At 43.6% G+C, this 25,758-nt stretch overlaps 1 protein-coding gene across 1 annotated transcript in view; it reads right to left on the bottom strand.

Annotated features, from left to right (window-relative positions):
- MYO10 (myosin X) overlaps positions 1-25,758 on the bottom strand; it is a 260,360-nt gene that overhangs the window by 32,212 nt on the left and 202,390 nt on the right. Inside the window, exons 20-24 of the mRNA XM_070357696.1 lie at positions 11,247-11,371; positions 11,043-11,157; positions 2,413-2,519; positions 1,316-1,549; positions 224-269 (exon numbers count right to left, since the gene is read on the bottom strand). Of these exons, the coding sequence (XP_070213797.1) occupies positions 224-269; positions 1,316-1,549; positions 2,413-2,519; positions 11,043-11,157; positions 11,247-11,371 (627 nt within the window). The remainder of the gene's footprint in view (positions 1-223; positions 270-1,315; positions 1,550-2,412; positions 2,520-11,042; positions 11,158-11,246; positions 11,372-25,758) is intronic.

Here is a 25,758-nt window from a genome sequence, read left to right as displayed (position 1 = left end):
GATTATTTTAGTTTCTAATCCCTGGGGCAAAGTGTTAGTGAAAGTGTTAGTCACTCAGTTGAGTTTGACTCTCTGTGACCCCATGGACTGTAGCCCACCAGGCTCCTCTGCCCATGGGATTCTCCAGGTAAGAATACTGGAGTGGGTTGCCATTTCCTTCTCCAAAAGTGTCAGTAGTGGGAAGGTAACAGACTAGATACCACGTGGTCGTGGCGTTTTTCACCTGTTGGGCGCGGAGCTCTGCTTCTCTTCGTTCCCTCTCTCTTTCTCTAAAAATAGTCAAGAAAAAAGACAGTGAAAATAAATGAAAGCAATGAAAAAAAAATCTGAGAACCACTTTTCAGAAAGCCAAGGTTTTTTCCCCAAGATTATTGTTTAAAAAACAAGTCACAACACTAAGCTTCTGGTGCATTCTGCTGATGCACAAGCTACAAATGCTTGCTCAGCAGTTGAGGGGCACGCTTTAGTAGCATGCTTGAAAAGTCAATAAAAATCCACATAAAACAAATATTCAAATGGTTTCCAGAGGAACATAGATTACTGTGATCCCATCTCCCAGTTTTCCACATTGTTGCATCTGCGCCAACCCTATTCACATAGACATCTCAAAACGAGCACTAACCGGGCTTCCGTGGTGGTCTAGTGGTTAAGAATCTGCCTGCCAATGCAGGGGACTTGGGTTTGAACCCTGGACTTGGGTTCGATCCCTGGTCCAGGAAGATTCCACATGGTGCAGAGCAACTAAGCCCATGTGCCATAACTACTAAAGCCTGCAAGCCTAGAGCTGCACCCCACCATGAGAGAAATCAGAAGCCCACGTACTGAAGAGTAGCCCTGCTCGCTGCAACTAGAGAAAGCCTGAAGGTGGCAATGAAGACCCAGCTCAGCAGTAAATAAATCTTAAAAAAAACAAAAAACAAAAAAAAAACCCAGCAATAATTAAGTTAATGATCCCTCCCAAACCCTTAAATCAAGCTAAACTCAAGGTTGACGGCTACAAGAATGACATCTACCATTACTAGGAGCTAAGAGTGAACTTTTTAACAAAAGCTTTGCTAAAGACGACTTAAAACGCATGAAGGATGAACGGGGTGTCTTGGGCAACACAGACAGCTATTCTTTGCATGAATAAAAATATGCATGAAACTGGGTCTTCAGTGGTGCCAAGGAATTTTATCTGACCCACCAAGAGATACTGTTTCCAACAGCAGGTTCAGCAGCATGCTCTGGGAATTACGGCCTCAAGGCTGGATCCAGAGCATAAAAACTCCAAAGGTGTCCTGTCTTGTTTCATGCAAATAAGGAAAGTCCATACCTTTCCTCCTCCTCCCGTTTCCTCTTTTCTTCCTCTTCCCGTTTCCTCTTTTCCTCCTCTGCTCGTTTCTCTGCCAGCAGTTGTCTGTAAACTCTTCTGGCAATCTGACCTCGGAGTTGCTTCTGGAAAACCACAGCTGCTTTTTTCAGGTGCAAAAATCTCCTCCTCAGGAGGAAGGCCCTGTAGTTCTTCTGTATGATCACTACACAATCAAGGACCTTCTTGTATTGCTTTCTGAAAAATGAGAACGAAAACAGCACAACAGCATTGCTGAGGACGGAATGAGGCCACAAGCTCTTCACAGGAGTTTATGTTAATGTTACACGACAAGAGAGCAGGATCTCATTTGGGGCTGATCCACTCATTATGGGACTCATTACAGGGAGCCAGTGAGTAGGCCCTTGTGGGCAAAACAGAAGAAAAACAAAAGAATAATAACAGAACTCAAGCAAGAAGCCTATCATCATATTGGCTAAATAAACACATCACTCCTAATAACTGACTTTGCAAAGTCCTGGCAGGAAGTGAGGCTGTAAACAGAACCAAGGGATGTGATACTTTCTGCTGTTCTTAGGAGCACAAGGGATGTGATACTTTCTGCTGTTCTTAGGAGCAAAAGGGAAAAGGATTCACCACCGCAGGATGGCTTTTATGTTTGAGAAAATGTAATGTATGATGATGAGATGATGACCAGTGGACCAGCCCGCTGGTCTAGGGATGCACGAGAAAGTGCCTGTCTCATTGGGCAAACCCGGGAGAGGGGGCCGCTGTGGACCCCGTGGGTCGACACCAAGGTAAACTGGCGAACTGCCTGTGGCTTCAGTATATGGCCCCAAGGAGCTAGGGAAACTATTTAAATATCTCGCCCGATGCCCCCCAGAGACACTACTGCTCTGAGACATCACGAGCCCCTGTTCCCACTTACTGCCCACGTCAAGCTAACTGGCATCACCAATTGGGAGCACTGCCCTGGCCCTCTCCTTAGCCTGGTCCTGATAAGAAACCATCTGGGTCTATTTTAAATGAAAGCATATAATAGCCAGCACCATCACGTGAAACATACTAGACACACCCCCTCCCCTCTGCATACTTCTTACCTCGCCAAGTAGCCCAAGACGTGGGCCCGGATCACCATGGCCGCCCGCGTCACCTCCTCTTCCCGTCGCTTCTCCAGTTTCTGCTCCAAGGACTCACGAAGGAACACCTGCCCAGGAGGGAGTGACATGTCACAACCGCAGAGTGGCAAGTATAGGGAAGGCCTCTCGGAGTCAGAGATTGCTTTGGGTGGGTGGAGGGGTGAGGGTAAGGCTTTTTTTCTCTCTCCGATTTTTGCTCCAAACACAAAAAGCAATGCTGCCCAGCAGAGGGAATCTCAAATTCCTAGTGGGGAAAGGATTTTTTTAATATCCCATCTGTCAAAGACTAAGACTTTTGTAAAATGTAGTCAAAATATATTACCAGAAAGAAAAAAAACCTAAGGATATTTAACATAGAAGTCCTACTTTTTTGTTTATTATTAGTTCAACAGGCATAAGACGACTGTGAAATTGCCACTGAAGTTTATAAACACTTATCTCATCGTGGGCCAGGGCAAACAGGTCAGGGACCAGCACTAGTCTGCACTAAGTAACAAGAGACGTGAAAAGACCCCCTAACGAAAGAAACGGAGGGGGAAATAACCAAAACATTTGCAAAACATTATTTGTCATCACGTGGAAAGTCTCTCTTCATGCTGTCAAGTGATTACAATCAAGCTTCTTGGCCTCAAAAATAAAGCAAATTAAAAATTTGATATTTAAGAGTGTAATTCTGTAAACTGTTTGAAATGAGCACTGAATCATTGATGTTACAGCCACCACAAGACAATCAGAATCAGGACTAAACAGATGGTAGCTATCTGTTGGCCTGTTTCTGGCTATGGGCATTTCAATACTAAGCTTGTCATTTACATAAAATAAGTGTGTCTGGTAACTGGCATTTGTATCAGAATCCCTAATATTTGAAAAAGTATGAAAATAAAAGACCCTCCCCTCAATCATGGCAGGGCGTCCCTGGTGGCTCAGACAGTAAAGAATCAACTGGCAATGGAGAAGACCCAGGTTCCATCCCTAAGCTGGTAAGATCTCCCAGAGAAGAGAACAGCTACCCACTCCAGTATTCTTGCCTGGAGAATACCATGGACAAAGGAGCCTGGCAGGCTAAAGTCCATGGGGTCACATAGAGTTGGATACAACTGAGCGACTAACACTTTCACTTTTCAATCACAGGAGCTTTTAATTTTGTAGTTTCCAATGTGATGCACACCTAACAAGTTTTGAATTATTACCTAAAAAAACTAATCCCAAATACTGGTCGGGGGTTAAATGACACACTCCCTCATTCATGATTTCTTGACTTATGCTCCTGTGACTCATTCTGGCCTACAACGATGCATCATGTCCCCTGATGGCACATTCTTCCAGACTTTCTGCTCTGTTTCTTCCAAGACATTTGAACAAAAAAGCAAATAAAGAATTCTACCACCATGTGACTCACAGAAACCTTACCTACTCCTGCTGTGGATTTCTGAGCATTTGTAAAACTCTCCCACAATACCTCTCCCAAAAAACCTTTGCATACAATGCTCTTCCTACAATTGCAAGTAATATGATCCACTGATGCATAAAGAGACTGCAAGGTTAGTAAAAAAAAAAAAAAAAAAGTAAGAAGCAGAAGCTACAAGCATAAACTATGTTTGTTCGATAATGATAAAAGGTTTCCAGAAATATGAATCTCTACCAAAACAATAGGTCAGCAGCAGTTTTCACCAAGCCTGGACTTCAAAGAAATATTTAAACTTCTCTTTGAGATGATTCTTCTACATTAAGGAGCTTACTCAAATGCTTCTGCTTACTATTTAAAAGAAAAAGTAATAAAGTCTTTTTTTTTTTTTTTAACATTCGCCATTTACTTTTTTTTCTTTTGACGGAGCTGTGTGGTATGGCATTCCAGATCTTAGTTCCCTGACCAGGCATCAAACCTGCACCCCTTACAGTGGACGTGAAGCTATAACTGCTGGACCCCCCATGGAATTACTAAAGTTAAATCTTGACGAAGAGTGATGACGGTGGTGGTGACATAATAAAACAGAAGTGTTCATTCCAAAGAGCCATATATTTATCACATGAACAAACAGGAAGCTTTATGAAGGAAAAAGATGCTTGCTCGTTAGAAGGAAAACTATGACAAACCTAGACAGCGTATTAAAAAGCAAAGACATCACCTTGTTGACAAAGGTCCATATAGTCAAAGCTCTGGTGCTTCCAGTAGTCAAGCAGGGATGTGAGAAAGAAAGAAAGGGAAAGTCACTCAGTCGTGTCTGACTGTTTGCAACCCCCCGGACTACACAGTCCATGGAATTCTCTAGGCCAGAATACTGGAGTGAGTAGCCTATCCCATTTCCAGAGGATCTTCCTGATCCAGGAATCAAACTAGGGTCTCCTGCATTGCAGGTGGATTCTTTACCAACTGAGCTATCAAGGAACCCCAGGAATGTGACAGTTGGACCATAAAGAAGGCTGATCACCACTGATGCTTTCGAACTGTGGTGCCAGAGAAGACTCCCGAGAGTCCCTTGGACTCAAGGAGAGCAAAGCAGTCAATCCTAAAGGGAATCAATCCTGAACACTCATTGGAAGGACTGATTCTGAAGCTGAAGCTCCAATACTTTGGCCATCTAATGTGAATAGCCAATTCATTGTAAAAGACCCTGATGCTGGGAAAGACTGAAGGCAGGAGGAGAAGAAGGCAGCAGAGGATGAAACGGTAGCATCACTGACCATGGACGTGAACTTGGGCAAACTCTGGGAGACAGTGAGGAACAGGGAGGTCTGGCATGTGGCAGTCCATGGGGTTAGGAGAGTTGGACATGACTTAGTGACTGAACAACAATATGAAGGGAAGTCTATCACTGTATCAGAAGTCTAAGGACTCTCTTGATTGGATCAGAATCAGAGAAATACCTGTTTTAGTTTCATGTCCATCAAAGAGAGCTCTCTGCTCTGCCCATTAGACTTACATCCACATCTTTATCTAGATCCTCTTTCCATAATGGAAAATGGAGCAAAATGCTTTAGAGACCTGACTTGGCTTCATTAAGAACATCTACCCTGAATTTACGCAGTGACAAGTGGGAATTGATCCAGTTCTTCCAGCCCAGGGTGCCTTTTGCCACGTCACCATGTTCCCAGGACACAGCCAAGATAAAGTTAGCAGGATCCAGCTGCTGTGAGTGGAGGTCCTTGTCGGGAATCATCAAACAGCCTAGGAAAGGTCAACACCCACTCAGGGGGCTGCTCGGCCAACCTTGACTCACTACCCAATATGAATATTTTCCTGTGGCTCTTTTTTAAAAAAAAAATCCTTTCTTTAGATAGCTTAAGAGCCTATGGATTATTATAGTAAACAGGTCTTTTTAGAACACCGCTTGCAGACTTTATTGCCACGGAAGAAGTAAGGTCTGGCAGTGTAGTCCAGGTGACCGGAAAAGTGAAACGTGCTAGAGTCACAGGGCAGAGGGAAAAGCCTAAGCCAGGCAAAAAAAAAAAAAGAGGGGAGCAGCTGTCCACCTCTGCCTCCCTAAACTCAGCTTCTCAGGGGGGACACACATCCCATCTCCTGATCGGGCTGCTCCGGGGGCTCAGCCAGCCTCCCATCTTCTTTAGGGGTGCTTCCCCAGCAGATTTAAATCCTTGCCTTTCAACAACTAGATGTGTTTTTTAAGCCTGTGAATTCAGTCCTGGTGCCATGTTTGGTTTTCTGACTACAGCGCTGCCCACAGTTCCCTCTACCGTGTAAGTGTCGACAGAAACTTCTTATCCAGAAGATCTGGATGCTCCTTAGTGGTTTACGGGTTTAAATGCAAAGACCTCTGGCAGTAGCACAGACAGAAACACTGCTAGCATATAATTAAGTCAAAAGTTGGTCAAGGTCAAAGCTATTTAGCGGATACAATTCAAATGCTCTCCATGTTTACATTTACTTCCTAATATTTACATGAAATGATAAGCTTCCATTCTACTGCCAATGTGTCACCAGTTAAAATTTAACTCCTCTTTAAAGACTTCCTTTTCTTGAATACTTTTCTGATCATTTCAATTCACAGTGAGCTCTCTCCTGGAGCTGTGTCCTCATTCCTTAAAGAGATCACACTATAATTTATTAATTGTATTGGAAAAAACTCTGATGCTGGGAAAGACTGAGGGCAGGGGATGACATGGTTGGATGGCATCGTCAACTCAATGGACATGAGTCTGAGCAAACTCTGGGAGACAGCGCAGGTCAGGGAAGCCTGGAGTGCTGCAGTCCATGGGGTCGCAGTCGGACATGACTGAGCAACTGAACAATAATAATGCGATGACATCTCCCAGCAAATAAGCAAACCAGGGGTAATGCTTTTATGTCTCTATATCCCTGTGCAACACCCAGTTCTAAGCTGTGCTGGGGTCTGACTTCCATTTGTAAATGAAGTTGGATTGGTTTTTTGGTGCTCAGTGCTCAAAAAAGTGACTGCTATTGGCTCAGTAAGTCAATGATCTTTGATATTATTCCACTATACAAGGAAGTGAGATAGGAGGAAGGTACACTATAGAGAATGTAATATATTATAGAGAATGTAAGATTCCAGGGAATCTTCCTGACTCAGGGATTGAACCTGGCTCTCCTGCATTGCAGGCAGATTCTTTACCAACTGAGCTATGAGGGAAGCCATGACAGAGGAGGGGGCTTAATCCAATTTAGGGGTGAGTTTCGATGCAGGGGGAGATGAAGCACGTCAAAAAGGATTCCCAGAGAAAGACAAATACCATGTGATGCCACTTACATGTGGAATCCACACTATGTCACAAATCAACGGATCTACAGAACAGAAGCAGACTCATGGACACAGAGAATATACTGGGGGCTGCCAAGGGGGAGCAGGTGGGAGAGGGGTGCACTGGGAGTTTGGGATGGACAGATGCAAACTACTACAGGATGGATAAACAACAAAGTCCTACTGTATAGCGCAGGGAACTCTATTCAATATCCTGTGATAAACCATGATGGAAAAGAATATGGAGAAGCAGGTATATATGTGTATAACTGAGTCACTTTGCTGTACAGCAGATTTAACTGTTGGGGGCCGGCGTGAGGTACTCCGCCCATGACAAAGGTCATGAGGAAGGAGGCTCGACATAAGCAAAGGCGGGATCGAGCCACAGGAGTCCCCCTGGAAATCCTCGAGCATCTACCCCCATAACCAGAGCCTGCCTACTTTACTACTTTGTGCTCTCCCCTACACCTCTGACTTTACGGGGGGCTGTCTCCCACCACCTCTTTCGGAGAAGGAGTTAACTTAGAGCTCCAGTTAATAATAATTCCTGGGCGTGACAAGAGTGTTTTAACCTACAAACTCCTCTGAAGGTTCTCTAGCCTGCCTGACAGGCTTGTCCGGCCACATGTGATTGCTCACAGCCTCCCAACCGTGAGAGGCACGAGATGCTTTAAACCTTCTAAAAACAGGTTCCTTAGAAAAGTTAGAAAACTATTAGTATAAGTATAGTGGGCTGATTAGAAATTGTATTGGTGAAGGATTTTTCATTTGTTGAGCCAATGTTTGTTGCTAAGACTCCACATCCCCTGCCCTTACACACATTAATGAATATATAGAAGAAATAAGTATTAACCTTTGGTATTAATCACGTTAGACCTTAGGCTAAGTAAATTCTTTCCTTAACTAAAACCCACTACACCCTCACCCTATAGGAATGTAACTTTATTTGGGTGGCGTCTGTTTTAAGAATAATCACCCTTGGAGAAAAAAGTGTTCTGGTTGACTGACCACCGTCACAAGGAGAGGGTCGTAAATTGTCAGCAGGCCCCCCTGGCCAGAAGATGATGTAACACCCTAAGGCCTCTGTATACATTTGTATGAAGCACCTGACTTTAATAAAAGTCAGGACTGCTGTCCCCACGTGACTTTTACATAACATCTCAGTGTATAAAAACAGGCTCTGGAAAATAAAGAAGGGGGATCAGTTCCTCGAAAGACTGGTCTCCCCATGTCGCTCTCTCACTCTGGCTGAGTCTCCATCTGGAGCACGGAACCCGCCATGCTTACTAATTATGCCTGGGCTTCTAAGATCCGACTGGGGAGGCCTCAGTGTCTTCTCTCCTTTGGGAGAACGGAAGGACGCCTGCGGCCTATGTAAGTGGCACAAGCTTCTTGTCTTGAAGTTTTATTGGTCTCCCGCGTAAACCAAGCTACTCAGCCTCTTTTCTCCACTGAATTTTCCTACTGAGCTATCCTCATTCTATTACTCTTTATATCTTTGATGAATATTTAAATAGTCACTGAAGCCGTCTCCCCTTCAAATACCCTGGATCAGCCGGGGCTGGACCCCGGCATTTAACACAACACTGGACATCAACTATACTTCAATTTAAAAAGGAAAAAAGAAAGAAAAAAAAAAAAAAAAAAACGATTCCCATCAGTCTGCATCCAAGCAGACTTGAAGGATAGACTGGCTAAAACAAGGAGAGGGGAGAGTTCCCGGTAGAGAGACCTTCAAACCTGCGAGGACACACACCCCAAGGGACCCCAAACGCCCCGATATGTTACACCCTTGCTTAATCCAACTAGGGTGGGTGGAATCTGACTTTCTCCTAGGACGTGGCACAGGTGAAGGGGTATCCCTCTTGCGAGTGTGTTACATTATATATAAGACTCCACCAAGCTTCTCCTGCTGGCCCTGAAGAAGCAGGTGGGCCCAGGGTGAGAACATCAGTGGGTGTTTTCCTGAGACTGAACATATAACAAGCTCGTGTCATTCCCTAACAGTGTGTGTGTGTGTGTTTTGATTTAAGCACTTAACTGACGCTGACTGAGCTCCTACTATATGCACTGTGTAGTACCGTGTACGTGTACTACATGGGGTAAGAAACTGGGTGGGAAACTCTAGAAGCTGAGAGTTAATTTCAGGGTAGCAGCCTGCAGGAAAAGAGAGGCCTGGGAAAGACTGAGGGCAGAAGGAGAAGGGAACGACAGAGGATGAGATGGTTGGATGGCATCACTGATTCAATGGCCATGAGTTTGAGCAAACTCTGGGAGATAGTAAAGGACAGGGAAACCTGGTGGGCTACAGTCCATGGGGTTGCAAAGAATCGGACATGACTGAGTGACTGAACAACAACAACAACAGTCCTACAACCACAAAGAACTCAATTCTAGAGCCACATGAGCTGGGAAGAGGACCACAAGCTCTGGAAGCGAATGCAGCCCTAGCTGACAGTCTGAGACCCAGAGAGAGGACCAGCTACGCTGTGCCTGGAGCCCTGACCCACAGACACTAGGAGATCACTGCCTCGTGCTGTGAAAGCTGCTAAGTTTATGGCTGATTATTACACAGCAGTAGGTAACTCACACAATACCTCTGCATGCTGTTTCTACCCTAATAGACGCGCGTGTACTAAGTCACCTCCAGTTGGTGCCTAAATACCTGTCATTAATTTCACATCAGTGTTACAGACTGAATGTCTAGCACCCCTTTGCCCCCAATTCATATGCTGCAGCCCTAACTGCCAGCGTGATGGTATTTGAAAATCAGGCCTTTAGGAAGTAATTTCATTTAGGACGGTGAGGTCCCATGATGGAAAGAAGGAAGACAGACCAGAACTCACTCTCCACCGTTTAAGGACATAATAAGAAGGCAGCTGACGGTAAAGAAAGAAGGAGTCCCTTGCTAGAACCTGACCACGTAGGCACCCTGATTGCAGATTCCAACCTCCAGAACTTTGTGAAATAAACATGTGTGTTTAAGCCACGCTGTGGTATTTTATCAGAGCGGCTCTAAGATGAAGATAGTCAAACTGCAAGATACCTCTCTTTCCCTCTTCTTCCTCTCTTTTTTTTATACAAAGAAACTCCTAGGTTAAAAACATAATCTGAGCAGCAACTTTAAAATACTTCTCTGACCCTACACTGCGGTTCAAGGAATACCTCCAACTCTGAGGACATCCATACACTCAAAGGCCAGGCCCCAGCTGCCTGCATTTCTGCCTCTCCGGTGTGGTAAGACACTGGAGGTGGGAGGGGACACAAGGCTGGAAGCCCACATGGGGGTTTTGGCCATTTCTGATACTGGGAGAAAAGGTTGCACTGCCAATTTTATGGCTAATTTTTGCAATCGAGGCCAGACCAATCATCACTTAGCTCAGGGGTAAAGGCCTCATACCTGCATGTGTAAAGAATGGATTTCACCTTGGCTTTTGGGACTGGACTTTGGGCAACCTAGATGATTTCAGACGATTTCTGGTCTCTCACACAACAGCTCCCGCGGTGCCCAGGGAACGGGCAGCGTTATGACAACGCAAAGTTAGAGGGTCTGGTGCCTCACTTCTTAGATGCTGGAGGCTGCCCAGCTCTTTTCTGGCACTGAGTTGCCTATCAGCCAACATCTGTTGACTGACTGAATGAAAATATACACAGGACCTGATGCTTCAATGGGTCCCCAAGAACAGAGTCCCCAGAGAGTCAAGGACTTCAAATAAAAGGTTAATGGTAGAAGGACAAAGAGTGTTGGCCAGCGTGATACCATGATATCATCTTCCCAATGCTGAAAAACAATTGGTTAGCAGTCATCACAGGACACTGAACTCAGACATCTCTCCGGGGGTTGACGGGCCAGCCATTCGCTCTCTGAAATCTTACCTTCGTCTTCCCCAGTTGCCACTCACTGTTGGAGGCGTCGTAGAGCTGCAGCAGCGCCGTGCACTTGCCCCTGATGTCCTCAGGCAGCGCCACGTTCCTCATCAGCACCTTATACCTGCAATGTAAGAACACCCAGTATCACCTCGGGCTACAACCCTTTCCCCAATCTCTTTGAAAAGGAGGGTCTCTGCAACTCCATCTTGCCTTTTGTAAAAGTCCTGGAAGGGTCTCCGGACGGCATAGCCAGCTTTCCGGATCCTGACCGTCTCCAGCATCCCCGAGTACCGCAGCTGGTTGACCACGACTGCCTGGTCAAACTGGTCGGGCATCTAAAATGTGCAAAGAGGTGAGAAGATGAGGTTATTAACAACACCACCCACACCACAGCTGTACACACATACACTTTAGGCCTACACAAATACATAGAAGAGAAAACGAACTCATCCCGTGTACCTATAGACTGGTCATAATAGCCAGCACTATCAACCCTGCCCCATCCTTAGCCCTTGTACTCTTTGTTCCTGGATGTTTTGGAGCAACAAGTCCCAGACAGCACACCTTCTCATTTGTAAACATATCAGTATCATTTTTTTTTTTTTTTTCCGACCACACTGTGCGGCATGCAGGATCTTAGTTCCCCAAATGCGGATCAAACCTGTGCCCCTGCAGTGGAATCACAGAGTCCTAACAACTGGACCACCAGGGAAGTCCCCCCATCAGTATCATTTTTAAATAGAACTACAACACTGTTATGAGTCTTCCCTGTAGCTCAGATGGGAAAGAATCTACCTGCAGTGCAGAGACCAGGGTTCAATCCCTGGGTCAGGAAGATCCCCTGGAGAAGGAAATGACTACCCACTCCAGTATTCTTGCCTGGGGAATCCCCATGGACAGAGGAGCCTGGTGGGCCACAGTCGGACATGACTAAAAGACTAACCCTTCAATCACTTTTTATCACAATACTATTATATTTAAAAGATATCAATAATTTCTTGATATTAATATCCAGGTTCAAATTTCTGATTATTTTATGAATATCATAACCAAACCACCATTTTTAATTCTACATTTTCCAAAGAAGCTAAAGTGTCATGCATTTGTCACTTTAATACTTCAATTTCCAGGCATTTATTTAGCTGAAGAATGCAGTGAAGTGACCCAGGGAGGACTAGGGAAAGAGTTAGGGGCTAGAGAGAAAAAGGAGAGATTGTAAGTGGAGAAAATTCTCAACTTCTAGTCAAACACGCTGTTTATCACATTCCATACTATGATCACTAAATACATTAATCCCGGAACATACAAATGAAAGACAGAGGAAATCAGACCAAGACTTAACATTCTGAACCACATTCTCAGATCTGCTCAGTTGCCAAACAAGCTGGCATCGCTGACAGGACAACAGTCTTTCAGGGAAAAGCTCCGAAGTAGGCCATTTCCCACTCACAGCTTTTTGAGCAGGGATTTGTTTTTTAATCCAGATACCCCATTTCCTTTAATTAACTTGTATTTTGTTATCTTACAGAACTGTGTATAAGATGACTGAAAAATAGTGCCATAGGACTCAAAGACGTTGTTAAAAAAGTGCAAAGACATAAAGTGGCTTAAATTTGTGAGCTTTAAAAACACAGCCAGTTATTAGCACAAAATCAGGCTGAAAGGCACGTTATCCTGTTCACTTTCCAAACTAGCAAAACATAAATCTGAAGAATGCTCTGCAAATCTTTGCAGCGTTTGATGGAAAAGTTGCTGTCCCATGCAGCAGAATGACTTCTCTCGTATTTAATTTCTCCCTAAAACACTGTAGTTAAACTGTCTCTATTCGGCAGTATTCTACCCGAAACTAGCCAATAAACGAGGGCAAATACCCAAAGAACTGTGGCTCACTGCTTTCTAGTCTTAATTATTTCAAATATTCTTAGACAAGAAAGAATAGAATAAAAGCATGAAAAAACTAGCCTTGGTTACTCCTCTACTTAATCTTTGGATTAAAAAAAAAGGAGAGGTCCACAGTTCTGAAGGTATGTGGTTAAAAGTTCTTATAATCTGAATCCACAATAACCACCAGAGAGCTAACATAAAACAAACACTGAATAAGACATCAGGCTTAGTTAACTGTTAAATTCATAGTCAGAGAAATCTACAAATTTCATGTTTAATCATTTGATGCTTCAAGACTTGTCCAATTTTTAAAAAATCTCTCTAAACTTTCACCATTCCTCACCCATACTGTTTTTCCCTTGCTCCTTTTCTTCCGATCTCTACTTAACAAAGTCCATACAATTCCTTAGTTTGGTACTAGTTATTAAAACTCTGAAAAATACTACTAAATGGACACCCCTATCCATAAAGTCCAGCCGCACTTACCATCTTCCAGTCCCTCCGCGGAACATTCCACATTCAGTTTCGCTCTCAGGCCAAAATTCATATGGAAAACAACTGCCACACTGACCTTTTCGCCACAGCTAAAGACACTGAACAATAATGAACACCATTCCTGTGCTTTAAAAAGTGCTCGGTCGCCATGACAACCCCTTCCATTCTCGGGCTAATTAGTGTGGTGTGGTTGTAGGGTTTCATAGAGCCCAGGGAGGGGAGGGTGGGAGGCAGCCACCAGGAGTGGCCACTCTTTCCAGGCTCCCATTGTGACTGTGCTTCTGCCCCTTCACAGAAATTTAACCAGGGAAGGCGGATCTCTGGGCAGATTGTCACCCTGGGCAACCCACAGGGCCATCGTGAGGGGAGCAGACCTGTATTTCCATTGGTGGGTCTCTTCTGAGTTTTAACTTCCTTTTCTTTCTGGTTCAAAGATGACACAGCTAGGGGGGTGGGGGACAAGTCACAACTCAAAGGCATGTGTCCTTTTAAAACTTCCCTCACGGCGTCCAGTCCACACTGGTAACTAGTTGTCCCGAACTGGAGGGCCCCCCTTCAAAGACTCCCTGCAGTGTCCTAACTGGGAAGTTTTGCAGGCCAACAGCTAAAGAGGATTTGGGAAATAACAGCCATGAACTAGGGTAATTAAAGTCCCAGGAGATCCATTTACCAAATATTAAATGAATAAACACCTACTAGGCATCAAGGTTTTGTGATTCATGCTTGGGGAGAAAACATAAAAAATACGTGCTAGATTCTTGTGTGTCTTAAACCAACAGCCCTCACCAGAGTAGTGCATTCATTATAACCGATGAACCCACAGGATACATCCTACTCACCCTGAGCCCACAGCTGACGTCAGGGTTCACTTGGGTGTTACATTCTCTGAGTTTTGATGAGTGTGTAATGACACATGTCCATCATCAGAGCCTCACACACAGTGGTTTTGCTGCCCAGAAATCCTGTGCTTCATCTATTCACCTCTACCTCTCCCCAACCCCTGGCAACCACTCATATTTTTACTGTCTCCACAGTTATTGTTTTTTAAGAGCAGTTTTAGGTTCACAGCAAAATTGAGAGGAAAGTAAAGAATCCCTTATACCTTCTGGCGGTCTGGAGGTCAAATCTGGTGCTCAGTGACAACTCAGAAGGGTGGGAAAGGGTGGGAAGCGGCAGGGAGGTTCAAGAGGAGGGGACATATACATATACCTATGGCTGATTCATGTTGATACATGGCAGAAACCGACACAATATTGTAAAGCCACTGTCCTCCAATTCAAAGTGAATTTAAAAACACATTGAAACTTAAAATTGTGTTTCTTGGGAATATAGAAGAAAGAAAAGTACCGAGATAGTAAAGGCGGTACATGAATTTGAATTAAGATACCACAAGTCAAGAGTCTGGACTCTCACATCTACAACTCAGTCCCGTGGGGACGGGACATTCTACACAGAGAGAACAGCTCACACCAAAAAGGCGGAGAGGGAGCCTGCACTGACAGTGGACACGGCACTCAAGTCTGAAGCCACTGCTTCAGGTTCAGGGGCTGCCGGCCGGGGTCAGACCTGGGCTGTGGACGGGCCTCCCCACCCCTCCCCCTTTCATTGGTAGTGGCAAAACTGGAAACCAGACCAGAGGAATGGCCGGGTATACGCTGATACCATGCCTATCATGAAATGTTATGTGCCCATTAAAAAATAAGCACAAATTAAAAATGCCCCAGTAGGGACTTCCCTGGAGATCCAGTGGTTAGGACTCTGTGCTTTCACTGATGAGGGTGTGGGTTTAATCCCTGATAGAGAACTGTGATCCCACAAGCTGAGTGGTGTGGTAAAAATAAATTTAAAAAAAATTAAGAAATTAAGTAAGCAATAAATATTAGATACAAATAGTATATAAAATGATTAAATAACATATAAATGGGCTTCCCTGGTGGCTCAGCTGGTAAAGAATCCGCCTGCAGTATAGGAGACCTGGGTTCGATCCCTGGGTTGGGAAGATCCCCTGGAGAAGGGAAAAGCTACCCACTCCAGTATTCTGGCCTGGAGAATTCCATGGACTGTATAGTCCATGGGGTTGCAAAGAGTTGGACATGACTGAGTGACTTTCACGTCACATAGAAATAAATACTAAATGTATTTTTAAATACCCCAGTTAACTCTCAAGCCTTTTGTAAGGTGAGAAAAACAAGATGCAGAAAAGTATGTATGAGAATCTCATTACTGTAAAACAAACAGTGGTCCCATCAAACATGACTGACACCTGTTCTACGTATGCACATATGTGTGAATAGATACATCTAGATACACGGTGTGCAGAAAAGCATAGGAGGAGACATGCCAGGCTGTTGTGGAGTCGGGGGCACTATTCTGGGCGGTGGGAAGAAGAGACAGCTAAGAAAAAAGGTGGGAAATCAGATGGCACTAAAAGAAGGAAATAATCACATACATACCACATGAGAAATTTCTGTTTGGCTGTATATCTTTGAAGACACTTAAAAATTTTTTTTTTTTACAAAGTAAAAGAAAAAATCAGGTACAGAATGGATTCTAGAGGTCCTTCATGGAATAAGGTGGAAATGGGGGCAGAGAAGCAGGGAGAACAGAGGAGAAGCTGCTGGAAGGGTACTTTAAAGTGGAAGCAACCCAAATGTCCATCAACTGGTGAGCAGATGAAAGTGCTTCGTATCCATAACATGGAATATAATCAGCCATAAACACGAAGTGCCGCTACCTGCTACAACAAGGATGAGCCTTGAGAACACTACACTACGTGAAAGAAGCCAGTCATATAAAAGACCACACGTTCCAGGATTCCATTCACGTGACATGTCCAGGACAGGAAATCTACAGGGACAGGAAGTACAGTGGTGGCCGCTCAGGGCTGAAGAGACAGAGGGGCAGCAGCTGACAGGTAAGAGGACTTCCCTTTAAGCTAATGAAAATGCTTTAAGTGTCGGGGGTGAGGGTTGCACAGATTTGTGAATATGTGAAAAACGACTGAATGGTATGCTCTAAATGAGTCAATTGTATGCTATGTGATTTACAGCTTAATAAAGCTTAGAGAAAAGGTATTGTAAAAGCCAGACTGACACAGAGGCATTTAAAATGGACAAAAAGAGATGGATGCAAGAGAAAATTTACATTCTGGAGACAGGACTAAATACATTTAGCTTCAGGTAATTTAATTCTACAAAATAAAACAAAACAAAAAATAGAACTTTTCCCTTACAATCTGAAAAAATAAGATTTCATAATGCCTCAATAAAACAAGTGATGGATAACAGAGCATGCTAAGCCTTCCACAAAAATCAATTATGGGTAAAGGCAAGCTTTGGTAGCTAAATGTCTACATAAAGGGCAACAGAAGTGCTGGCAGACAGGGACACAGGACAGGGAAGGTGTTTTACAACAAAAAAGAAAAACGCATCTATGTGCTGATGAATACGATTACCCTGAATATCACCTAGCCTTCCATAATTCCAAAAAGACTGCAGAGAGACAGTAAGAAGTTGACAGTGGGACTTGGAAATAGTCACCTGTCCATAGTAAGGGGATGCTCAATCTGTGCTTATTTAATTAACGGAAATAGGAGTTAATTATCTGTGGACCCTGGAAGTTCTAATGCTTTTCAGTGTTTGAGACCTCACGGATCTGAGACATCCTAGATTTGAAACCAAGGAGCTCTGATAAGGGCCTAGGGAGAGGGGGTGGGAATGCAGCCTGCCACACAGAGGCGGGGGTGTGTGTCTCTGTCTGGGACCAGCCAGGACTGCAGTAGAAGGCATTCCCTCTCCTCTGATGGGAAAAGTCACACACACACACACACACTGATTAAGCACTACATAGACCAGAAAAGCAGGTGTGTGTGTATCTGTCTGGGTCCAGCCAGGACTGCATTCCCTCTCCTCTGATGGGACAAGTCACACACACACTGATTAAACATTACATAGACCAGAAACCAAGTCGGGGGTGGTGGGGAAATCCACACACACACACATATTAAGCACTACATAGACCAGAAACCAAGTTGGGGGTGTTGGGGAAATCCAGTCCTCCTGCTAAGGTGAGACCCTCTCCACGCCTTGGAGTCTCCTGAAGAGAAGACCCCCTAAGGGGAGAGAACAAGCTGGACTGGGACATAGGGCTGGCACAGAACCAACTCTTATTTCATCTGCTGTCATCCACTGTCATGTAATATCACTTAATATGGATCTATGAGACCAATTGTTTAAAAATTTGCTATGAGGGGAAAAAACTATACTCTCGAGAAGAAATGCTATGTGTTATCTGACTATACACTCATAAATTGATGACTATCCTAACTCACTGTGATTTACTTAAGCACACTGTGCCAAAGAGGAATTAGGCAAGATAAAATGGAAATAAACACATGATTAAAAGGGAACAAAGAGTAGAAAATGCATCGCATTCGCCTTTTTGCCTTGGTTGACAGGAAGTTCAAACTTAAATTTACTTCTCAACAGTAATTTTTGTTAACCAGGTAGTTTATTTTGCCTTATTTTTTGGATCAGGCTTCACAGATGTTAATCAACAGATTATCAGCTCCTTTAAGGAAGCTATGTTATTTTTATAGTCTAAAATAAGAACCATAAAAACATAATCTTAAAAACATTAATAATTTTTAAAAAGAATTCTATTATTCTACCCTCAAAGAACTATTGATGAGTATACACACAGGATTTCAAATGGTTTCTTAGCAGCCTTGCAGGAATCAAGTCCTCTTATTTAATACGCGGAAGATTCCCACAGCTATCCTTCAACTCATACAGCACTTGAACGCAGAAATCCGATGGGGTGGGTGTGATGAGTAGTATTATTCCATCTTGCAGATGAGGAAACTGGAAGTGAGTAAGGCTAAAAGACTTGTTCAAACCAGTTTTAATATTTGCTTAAATCACACAAAGTTCAAAGTGCTTTGCATTCCTGAAAACTAGTATGTGAATCAAACTTGATTCAAACCATATTTTCCAACTGATATGTTATAAAATTGGAGGCATATTTCCATAGGATACTATTCTCAAAGGAGTGAGCTGGAAACTTCTCTAGGGAAAAGAGTACAGTGAAATCTAGGCAGAAAATGTGCCCTGGATTGTAGCATTTCCAAAAACTCTGGGTCTTCCCCGCACAGGAAGACAGTATCTAAAAATAGCAACACTGAGGAGGGGGCCTTAGAAACAACCTGTCAGGTACAGACGTGATGTAAACGCGGGTGATGAAAGATCACAATTCTAAGGGCCATGACAATGTAAAGCAGAAACGGGTTCACTGCCCTGTGAGTTCAGTCAAATATCTATATATGGAAATAATGAGTGAACAGATGAAACCTTTTGGAAAATCTAATAGCAAATTCTGAGCAAATCCATCTTTGGTAACTGTTAACACAGACAATGAAAGACTGACAACACGTTTCATTGCATCTGAGCCCCAGAGAAACGACAGAATTTAACTGTTCTTTGAGCTACTGGTGGCTGCAACTCCTCCCGCCTCTCCTCCCCACTCCTTGGGTACCAGTTGCCATGGACAGGGGCCGGAGAAGAGCTGACCCACAACAGGCACTCACTGAACCCCACCCCATGGCATGAGCCTGCCTGGGGCAACACGTTTCATGCTGACTGCTCCTGCTTTCACAACAAATGCAACTTGATCATTCAAGCATGTGCTTCTGAACGCAGGCTACAACTAATTTCCAGAATGAGTCCTTTTGTCCCTTTTAAGGAGATGCTTAATTTATTCAAAGTCTAAAAACTAACCACTTGATAGGATCACAATGTCTTAGAGATGAGGTAAAAGTAAATATTACTATTTTCATCAATCGAAAGTATTTATTAAGAATCTTCCATAGACTGGGGGCTTCCGTGGTGGCTCAGATGGTAAAGTGTCTGCCTGCAATGCGGCAGACCCGGGTTCAATCCTTGGGTTGGGAAGATCCCCTGGAGGAGGAAATGGCAACCCACTCCAGCACTCTTGCCTGGAAAACCCCATGGATGGAGGAGCCTGGTAGGCTACAGTCTATGTGGTCGCAAAGAGTTGGACGTGACTGAGCTATTTCACTTTCACTTTTCCATAGACTGAACAACCACAAGCTCTGGGATGCCCCAGAGCAAATCAGTCCCTGCTTTGACACAACAAATCCAGGCTTTCTTGGTTCCAATCTGCTTGGAATGCAACAGGGAGGTGAACCCTGGCTCTGGCACTATAAGTCCCCAGAACACAGAATAAGCAGACATGGGATCTGAGCCTGATACCAACAGGTGTCTTATTGTCCTACTTCAGTAGCCTAATACATTTGCTTTTGACTTCATATTCCAGGGACGTCCCTGGTGGCCCAGTGGTTAAGAATCTGCCTGCCAGTGCAGGGGACACAGGTTTGATCCCTGGTTCAGGAAGATCCCACATGTTGCTAGGCAGCTAAGCCCGTTTTTCACAACTACTGAACCTGGGCTCTAGAGCCCAAGAGCTGCAACTACTGAAGGCTTCGAGCAGCACTGAAGACCCAGAGCAGCCAAAAATCAATTAATTAAAAAAAAACTTTATATTCTCTGAAGACTTAACCCCAGAACAACACTGGTAGATTGAAACTGAGTGGTGTAACATTCTAAAACTAATAAGGAGTTCTATTTTTTTTTATTGTGTTTTTTAATGGCTTCTGATTTGCTTCCTCGATGAAATATTGTCAACTTTATTTATGTACATGGCAGCTCTGCAGTGGAAGGACTTGTTACATAGTCCATATTATGGAGGATTAGTATCCAGCATCCCAAGAAATGTTAAGTTGATTCTTGCATAAAACCATTACATGACTCTTCATTTTGATAAGTAAACATTGTGGAGTAAAAGAGAGACACTAGTGTTATAGAGAGGACTTAATATATTAGGGATATTTGTGTTATGATCAGATCATGGGATATGGGCCTCCCTGGTGGCTCAGACAGTAAAGAATCCACCTGCCATGCAGGAGACCCAGGTTTGATACCTGGGTCGGGAAGATCCCCTGGAGGAGGGCACAGCAACCCACTCCAGTATTCTTGCCTGGAGAATCCTGTGGACAGAGGAGCCTGGTGGGCTACAGTCCATGGGGTCGCAAAGAGTCCAACAAGACTGAGCAATTAACACTTTCACTTTTTTCATGGGATATACCTTTACCCTAATTCAACTTTAAAAGCAAACAAATATTAAGAAGGCTGATAACTCTTCATCAACTTCAAGAAGTAAAAAAATTGCAGAAGGGTTTACCAAAAATTGATCACACTAATAAAATATCTTTCCTGGCCTTACAGTGACTGAGTCTCCGTAAGACTCCTGTCCTCACATCTTACTAATTTAACAAAAAATTAAGATGTAAGGCCTCTCAATCTTTATTTCTTGTTTCATTACATCAGATTCTCAAAAGCAGTTAATAAATACCAGACAAGGGTTTATCCTATCCTGCTTTTGAACCATTTTCAAAAGCACAGTTACTGAAGCTACAGTGTTAAGTTCCCTGACCTTGAACAGGAAGTAAACAACAGCCAATTAAACTAGAGACAAAGATTCTTTGTCTCACCGTCAGTCACTTCTCTCCCGGGCTGTTCAACATTCGAGGCAGTTGCTGCCACTTGTTAAGTTTTTCATTTTGAGGAAGAGGCAGAAACAAATTTCCCCTGGAGAAGAAGCAAGCCTACTCCCCTCCCAGGTGAGGAATGGTAAGCATCTTGGTTACATGAGTGGCTGAAGCTGTCAGTCAGTCCTGGGGGTCGGATTATAGAGCCTGGAAATTTCTCACCCACCAGATACAGCCTTCAAACCACACCCTTCCCAGATAAGTGCAGTTAAAAAAAAAGCAAGGCAATCCAAGCTGTTATAGGTGGACACTGTGGTCCTCACCTCGGATCCACACAAACCCCAACTACTTAATGGGGAAGAGAACTCTGAACATAAATAATCCACAGGCGCGTCATGAAACCTTACTAAGGCACTGTGTTAGCACTGTCCTTTCCCCGCCTGTTCATGAACTGATCACACACACCAAATTAACACAAAGGCTTCAATTTCCCACTGAAGCCCCCCACCCAATATGTTCCAATCTATTTTCCCCGTCAATGCATCCCACCCACCCTCTACATCTAACTCAGATGAGAAGTAACTCTAGCAGCTCCTTGACTAAAACTTCCTGTCTTGGCTCAGCTGAAGCCAGCTTCCCCACCTGAAATGTTCCCGTTGTCTCTGTTGCGTTTCATGGGTCTTTAAGGGCTTCACAATACTCCCTCCTCAATAACATTGTCCTGGCTGCATCAAATTCGTGCTGTCTGTGACCCTGTCATGCTCTTTCTCATGTCATTTTTTTTAAACTGACAGTTAATTTACAATCGTGTTAGTTTCAGGTGTATAGAGACGTGATTCCGTTATTTTATATATAAAAACCAGATTTACATATATTACATTTATATATGTATTTTAAATATATTTACATATATGTATTTCTTTTTCAGATTCTTTTTCATTATAAGTTATTACAAGACACTTAAATGGCAACCCACTCCAGCATTCTTGCCTGGAAAATCCCATGGATGGAAGAGCCTGGCAGGCTACAGTCCATGGGGTCACAAAGAGTCCGACACAACTGAGCGACTTCACTTTCTTTTCTTTATTACAAGACACTAAATATAAGTCCCAATGCTATACTGTAGGCCCTTGTTGTTTCATGAATCGTAGTGTGTATCTGCGAATCCCAAACTTCTAATTAATCCCCTTCCCTTCCCCTTTGGTAACGGCTAAGTTTGTTTTCCGGGGGCTTTCCAAGTGGTGCAGCAGGAAAGAATCTGCCTGCCGATGCAGGAGACCCAAGAGAAGTGGTTTCAATCCCTGGGTTGGAAAGATCGTCTGGTGTAGTAAGTGGCAATCCACTCCAGTATTCTTGCCTGGAAAATTCCATAGACAGAGGAGCCTGGCAGGCTATAGTCCATGGAGTCCAAAAAGTTAGACATGACTGAGCGAATGAAGCGTGTGTGCACACACACACCTGCATATAACTTATACAAATCCTCCTGTATAATTCACCTCGGTGCTTAGTCACTCAGTCATGTCCAACTCTGTGTGACCCCATGGACTGTAGCCTGCCAGGCTCCTCTGTCCATGCGGATTCTCCAGGCAAGAACCCTGGAGTGGGTTCCCCTGCCATGCCCTTCTCCAGGGATCTTCCTGATCCAGGGATCGAAACCCAGGTCTCTTGCATTGCAGGCAGATTCTTTACTGTCTGAGCCACCAGGGAAGCCCATAATACCTGATACAATATAAATGCTACCTAGATAGCTATAAAAAGAATGTAACTGCTATATAAACAGTTGCTGGTAAATTCATGTTTTGTGTTTTGGAACTTTCTGGAATTTTTTCTCCTGAGTATTTCTGATCTGAGGCTGGTTGAATTCCCGGATGTGAAACCCTTGGATCAGGAGCGTTAACTATATTTACTCAATTGAGTTGAACACTTCCATTCATACAAAAACATACACGTGAATGTTTGTAACAGCTTTATTCATAACCATCAAAAGCTGGAAGCAATCATCATCCCCTTCAATAGGTGAATGGAAAAATAACTGCAGTATTCATTTAATGGAATTTTACTCAGATTCTTTTTTTTGAACTCTCAAGTCTACAGAAGACATGGTGGAACCTTAAATGCACAATGCTAGGTGAAAGAAGAGCCCTGAAATGGGCAAATACTGGACTGGCCAAAAATCTCATTTGGGTTTTTCCAGAAGAGGTTACAGAAAAACTTGAATGAACTTTCTGGCCAACGCAATACTATGTATGTGATTCCAATTACCTGACATTCTGACTAAGGCAAAGCTATAAAGTAGGAGTCTGCAACCTTGGGACTGCAAACTGGTACCTCCTGTCAGCAGTGGCATGGAATTAGAAATACAGAGCACAATGCATATAAGGTGCTTGAATCATCCTGAAACCATGCCCACCCATTCCTGGTCCGAGGAAAAACTGTCTTCTACGAAATCATTCCCTGGGGCCAAAAAGGATGCAGACAGTAGAAAGAGATAACAGAAAGATGAGTGATTGCCAGGGCCTCGGGGAGGGCTGAACAGGTAAAGAATAGGAAAATTCTAGGTTGAGGAAACTGTTTCATATGATACTATATCTGACATGATACATATGAATCTTTCTGTTATGTGGAATCTAGAAAGATGGTTCTGATGAACCCATTTACAGGGCAGCGATGTAGACGCAGGCACCCAGTAAGCACCTGTGGACTCGGGGTGGGAAGAAGAGGGTGGGCTGAACTGAGATGGTGGCATGGAAACAAATACACTACCATATGCCAAATAGATATGGAGCTCAGATCAGGCCCTCGGTGACAACCTAGAGGGGTGGGATGGGGTAGGAGACGGAAGGTGGTTCAAGAGGGAGGGGACATATGCACACCTATGGCTGATTCATGCTGATGTATGGCAGAAACCACCATAATACTGTAAAGCTATTACCCTCCAGTTAAAAACAAAATTTTAAAGACACACAGAGCTTTACAACCAAAGAAGGAACCTTGGAGGATCCTAGGAAATAACTCAGATTATCACAAAAGAATCTGAATGTATTACAAATGTATGAAACAACATCACGGGAAGGACTGAGCAGAAAAGCTGCAACTAAAGTACAACAGCATTAGGCACGGAGTCTATCCTAAGACTCAGGGGCAAAAGGAGTCACATAAAAGCACTATATTGTGGTGGATAAAGTTGTTTCCTGGGGGCTGTAAACGAACAATTCTGATACCACCATACCTTTACACTGGAATGGAACAAATCAACAGATGCGTGGTGGAAGAAGACCTTAAGGAAATGAATTCTGCCCAACTAGAGCTGACTCACTTTCACTTAAACAGCAGCAGAAAAACCCAACTCCAGGGGAGGGAGGAGGGAGGAGGGTTCAGGGTGGGGAGCACATGTATACCTGTGGCGGATTCATTTTGATATTTGGCAAAACTAATACAATTATGTAAAGTTTAAAAATAAAATAAAATTAAAAAAAAAAAAGAAAAACCCAACTCTGATGCTGTCTCAACCTCAACTCTAAAGGATGCCAGTCACAAGGTCCAAGCCGTCCTCAAAATGTGTTTGTAGGGAACAAGCCCAAAACTCAGCTCAACACCCACCTAGTTTTTCAGTGATTTACATGACACAACTGGAATGTGTTTCTATGGGAAAGGACTCGGCCCACCATGTACCGAAGCACGTTTTGGCACAGAGTTTAATGAGGACAGATGTAAAATACCGGGAGATGCAAGGAAAGCCTGGTTTTCTCCATTATCGTTGAAGGAAAGAATAATGCATGCCAAGGGGTTTTAAAATAAAAAATATAGAGAATATATGCAATGAAAGCCCCACAGCTCTCCTGGAGAAAACCACTCTTGCCAGCTTCCCGTGTTTGCTTCTGGATGTATTCTATGCACACACGGATACAGACGTGCACCTGTGCATACGGATGAACACATTTTTGAGCTGTTGTTTTTTTTTTTCTTTTGAAAGCAAATAAAGACATGTTCGACGCTGTGCTCTGTTCGCCCAAGGTAATCTTGGAGAGCTCCCTGTTACACACGACACACAGAGCTCCCGTGTTTTTTTCACAGCAGCACACTATGTCTTTACCAGAATGGGTGTGTAATCAGTTTCCTATGGAGGAACACTGAGGTTGTTTCTCCCCTGAGCTGTTTTCTATTTCACTTTTATGGAATGAATGGAAATAAAGCGGAACCTTGGAGTCCCCACACCAGAGAATTTCCTATCAGTACCTCCATCCCAGGCCCCCTCTTTGCTTCCTGGTGAATGAATCCTGTACTTCTGGTGCCAGTGGTTAGAAGCCCAGAGAACAGAAGGTGATTACCCCAGTGTGAAGTCTTATAACCTCCTCCAAGATGGAGATCATCCACCTCTACTGGCAAGGAAAAACAATTACTAAGACGCCTCATATGTGAGACAGGCTCTTGATCTATGAGAAGATTACACCATGGACTCCCAGATTATATAAAGTGTCAACAACACTTCGGTACATTTTAGTCAATCAATCAGAAACTACCAGTGAGATGATGAACTAGCAACGCAACGCTGCAAATTTTCTATTATGTTCCAGCATCTCAGACCACAGGACTTTGGGAGCTCATCTGTCACCCTCTAACAAGGTCATTTAATAGTATTTCTAGTCCACATGATGGATAGAAACCTAAAGAGATGGGTTACAGTAAAAGGTTGTATCTTAAGTAATTTAATAATAAGAAATAGCAGCTATCCTACCCATGGAACAGGGACCTCTTTCCACTTTATGAGTATCTCAATCT

The sequence above is a fragment of the Bos mutus genome, chromosome 20, assembly GCF_027580195.1.
Source record: "Bos mutus isolate GX-2022 chromosome 20, NWIPB_WYAK_1.1, whole genome shotgun sequence".
In the NCBI taxonomy this organism is placed as follows: Eukaryota; Metazoa; Chordata; class Mammalia; order Artiodactyla; family Bovidae; genus Bos; species Bos mutus.
This window is presented reverse-complemented; position numbering and strand designations above follow the sequence as displayed.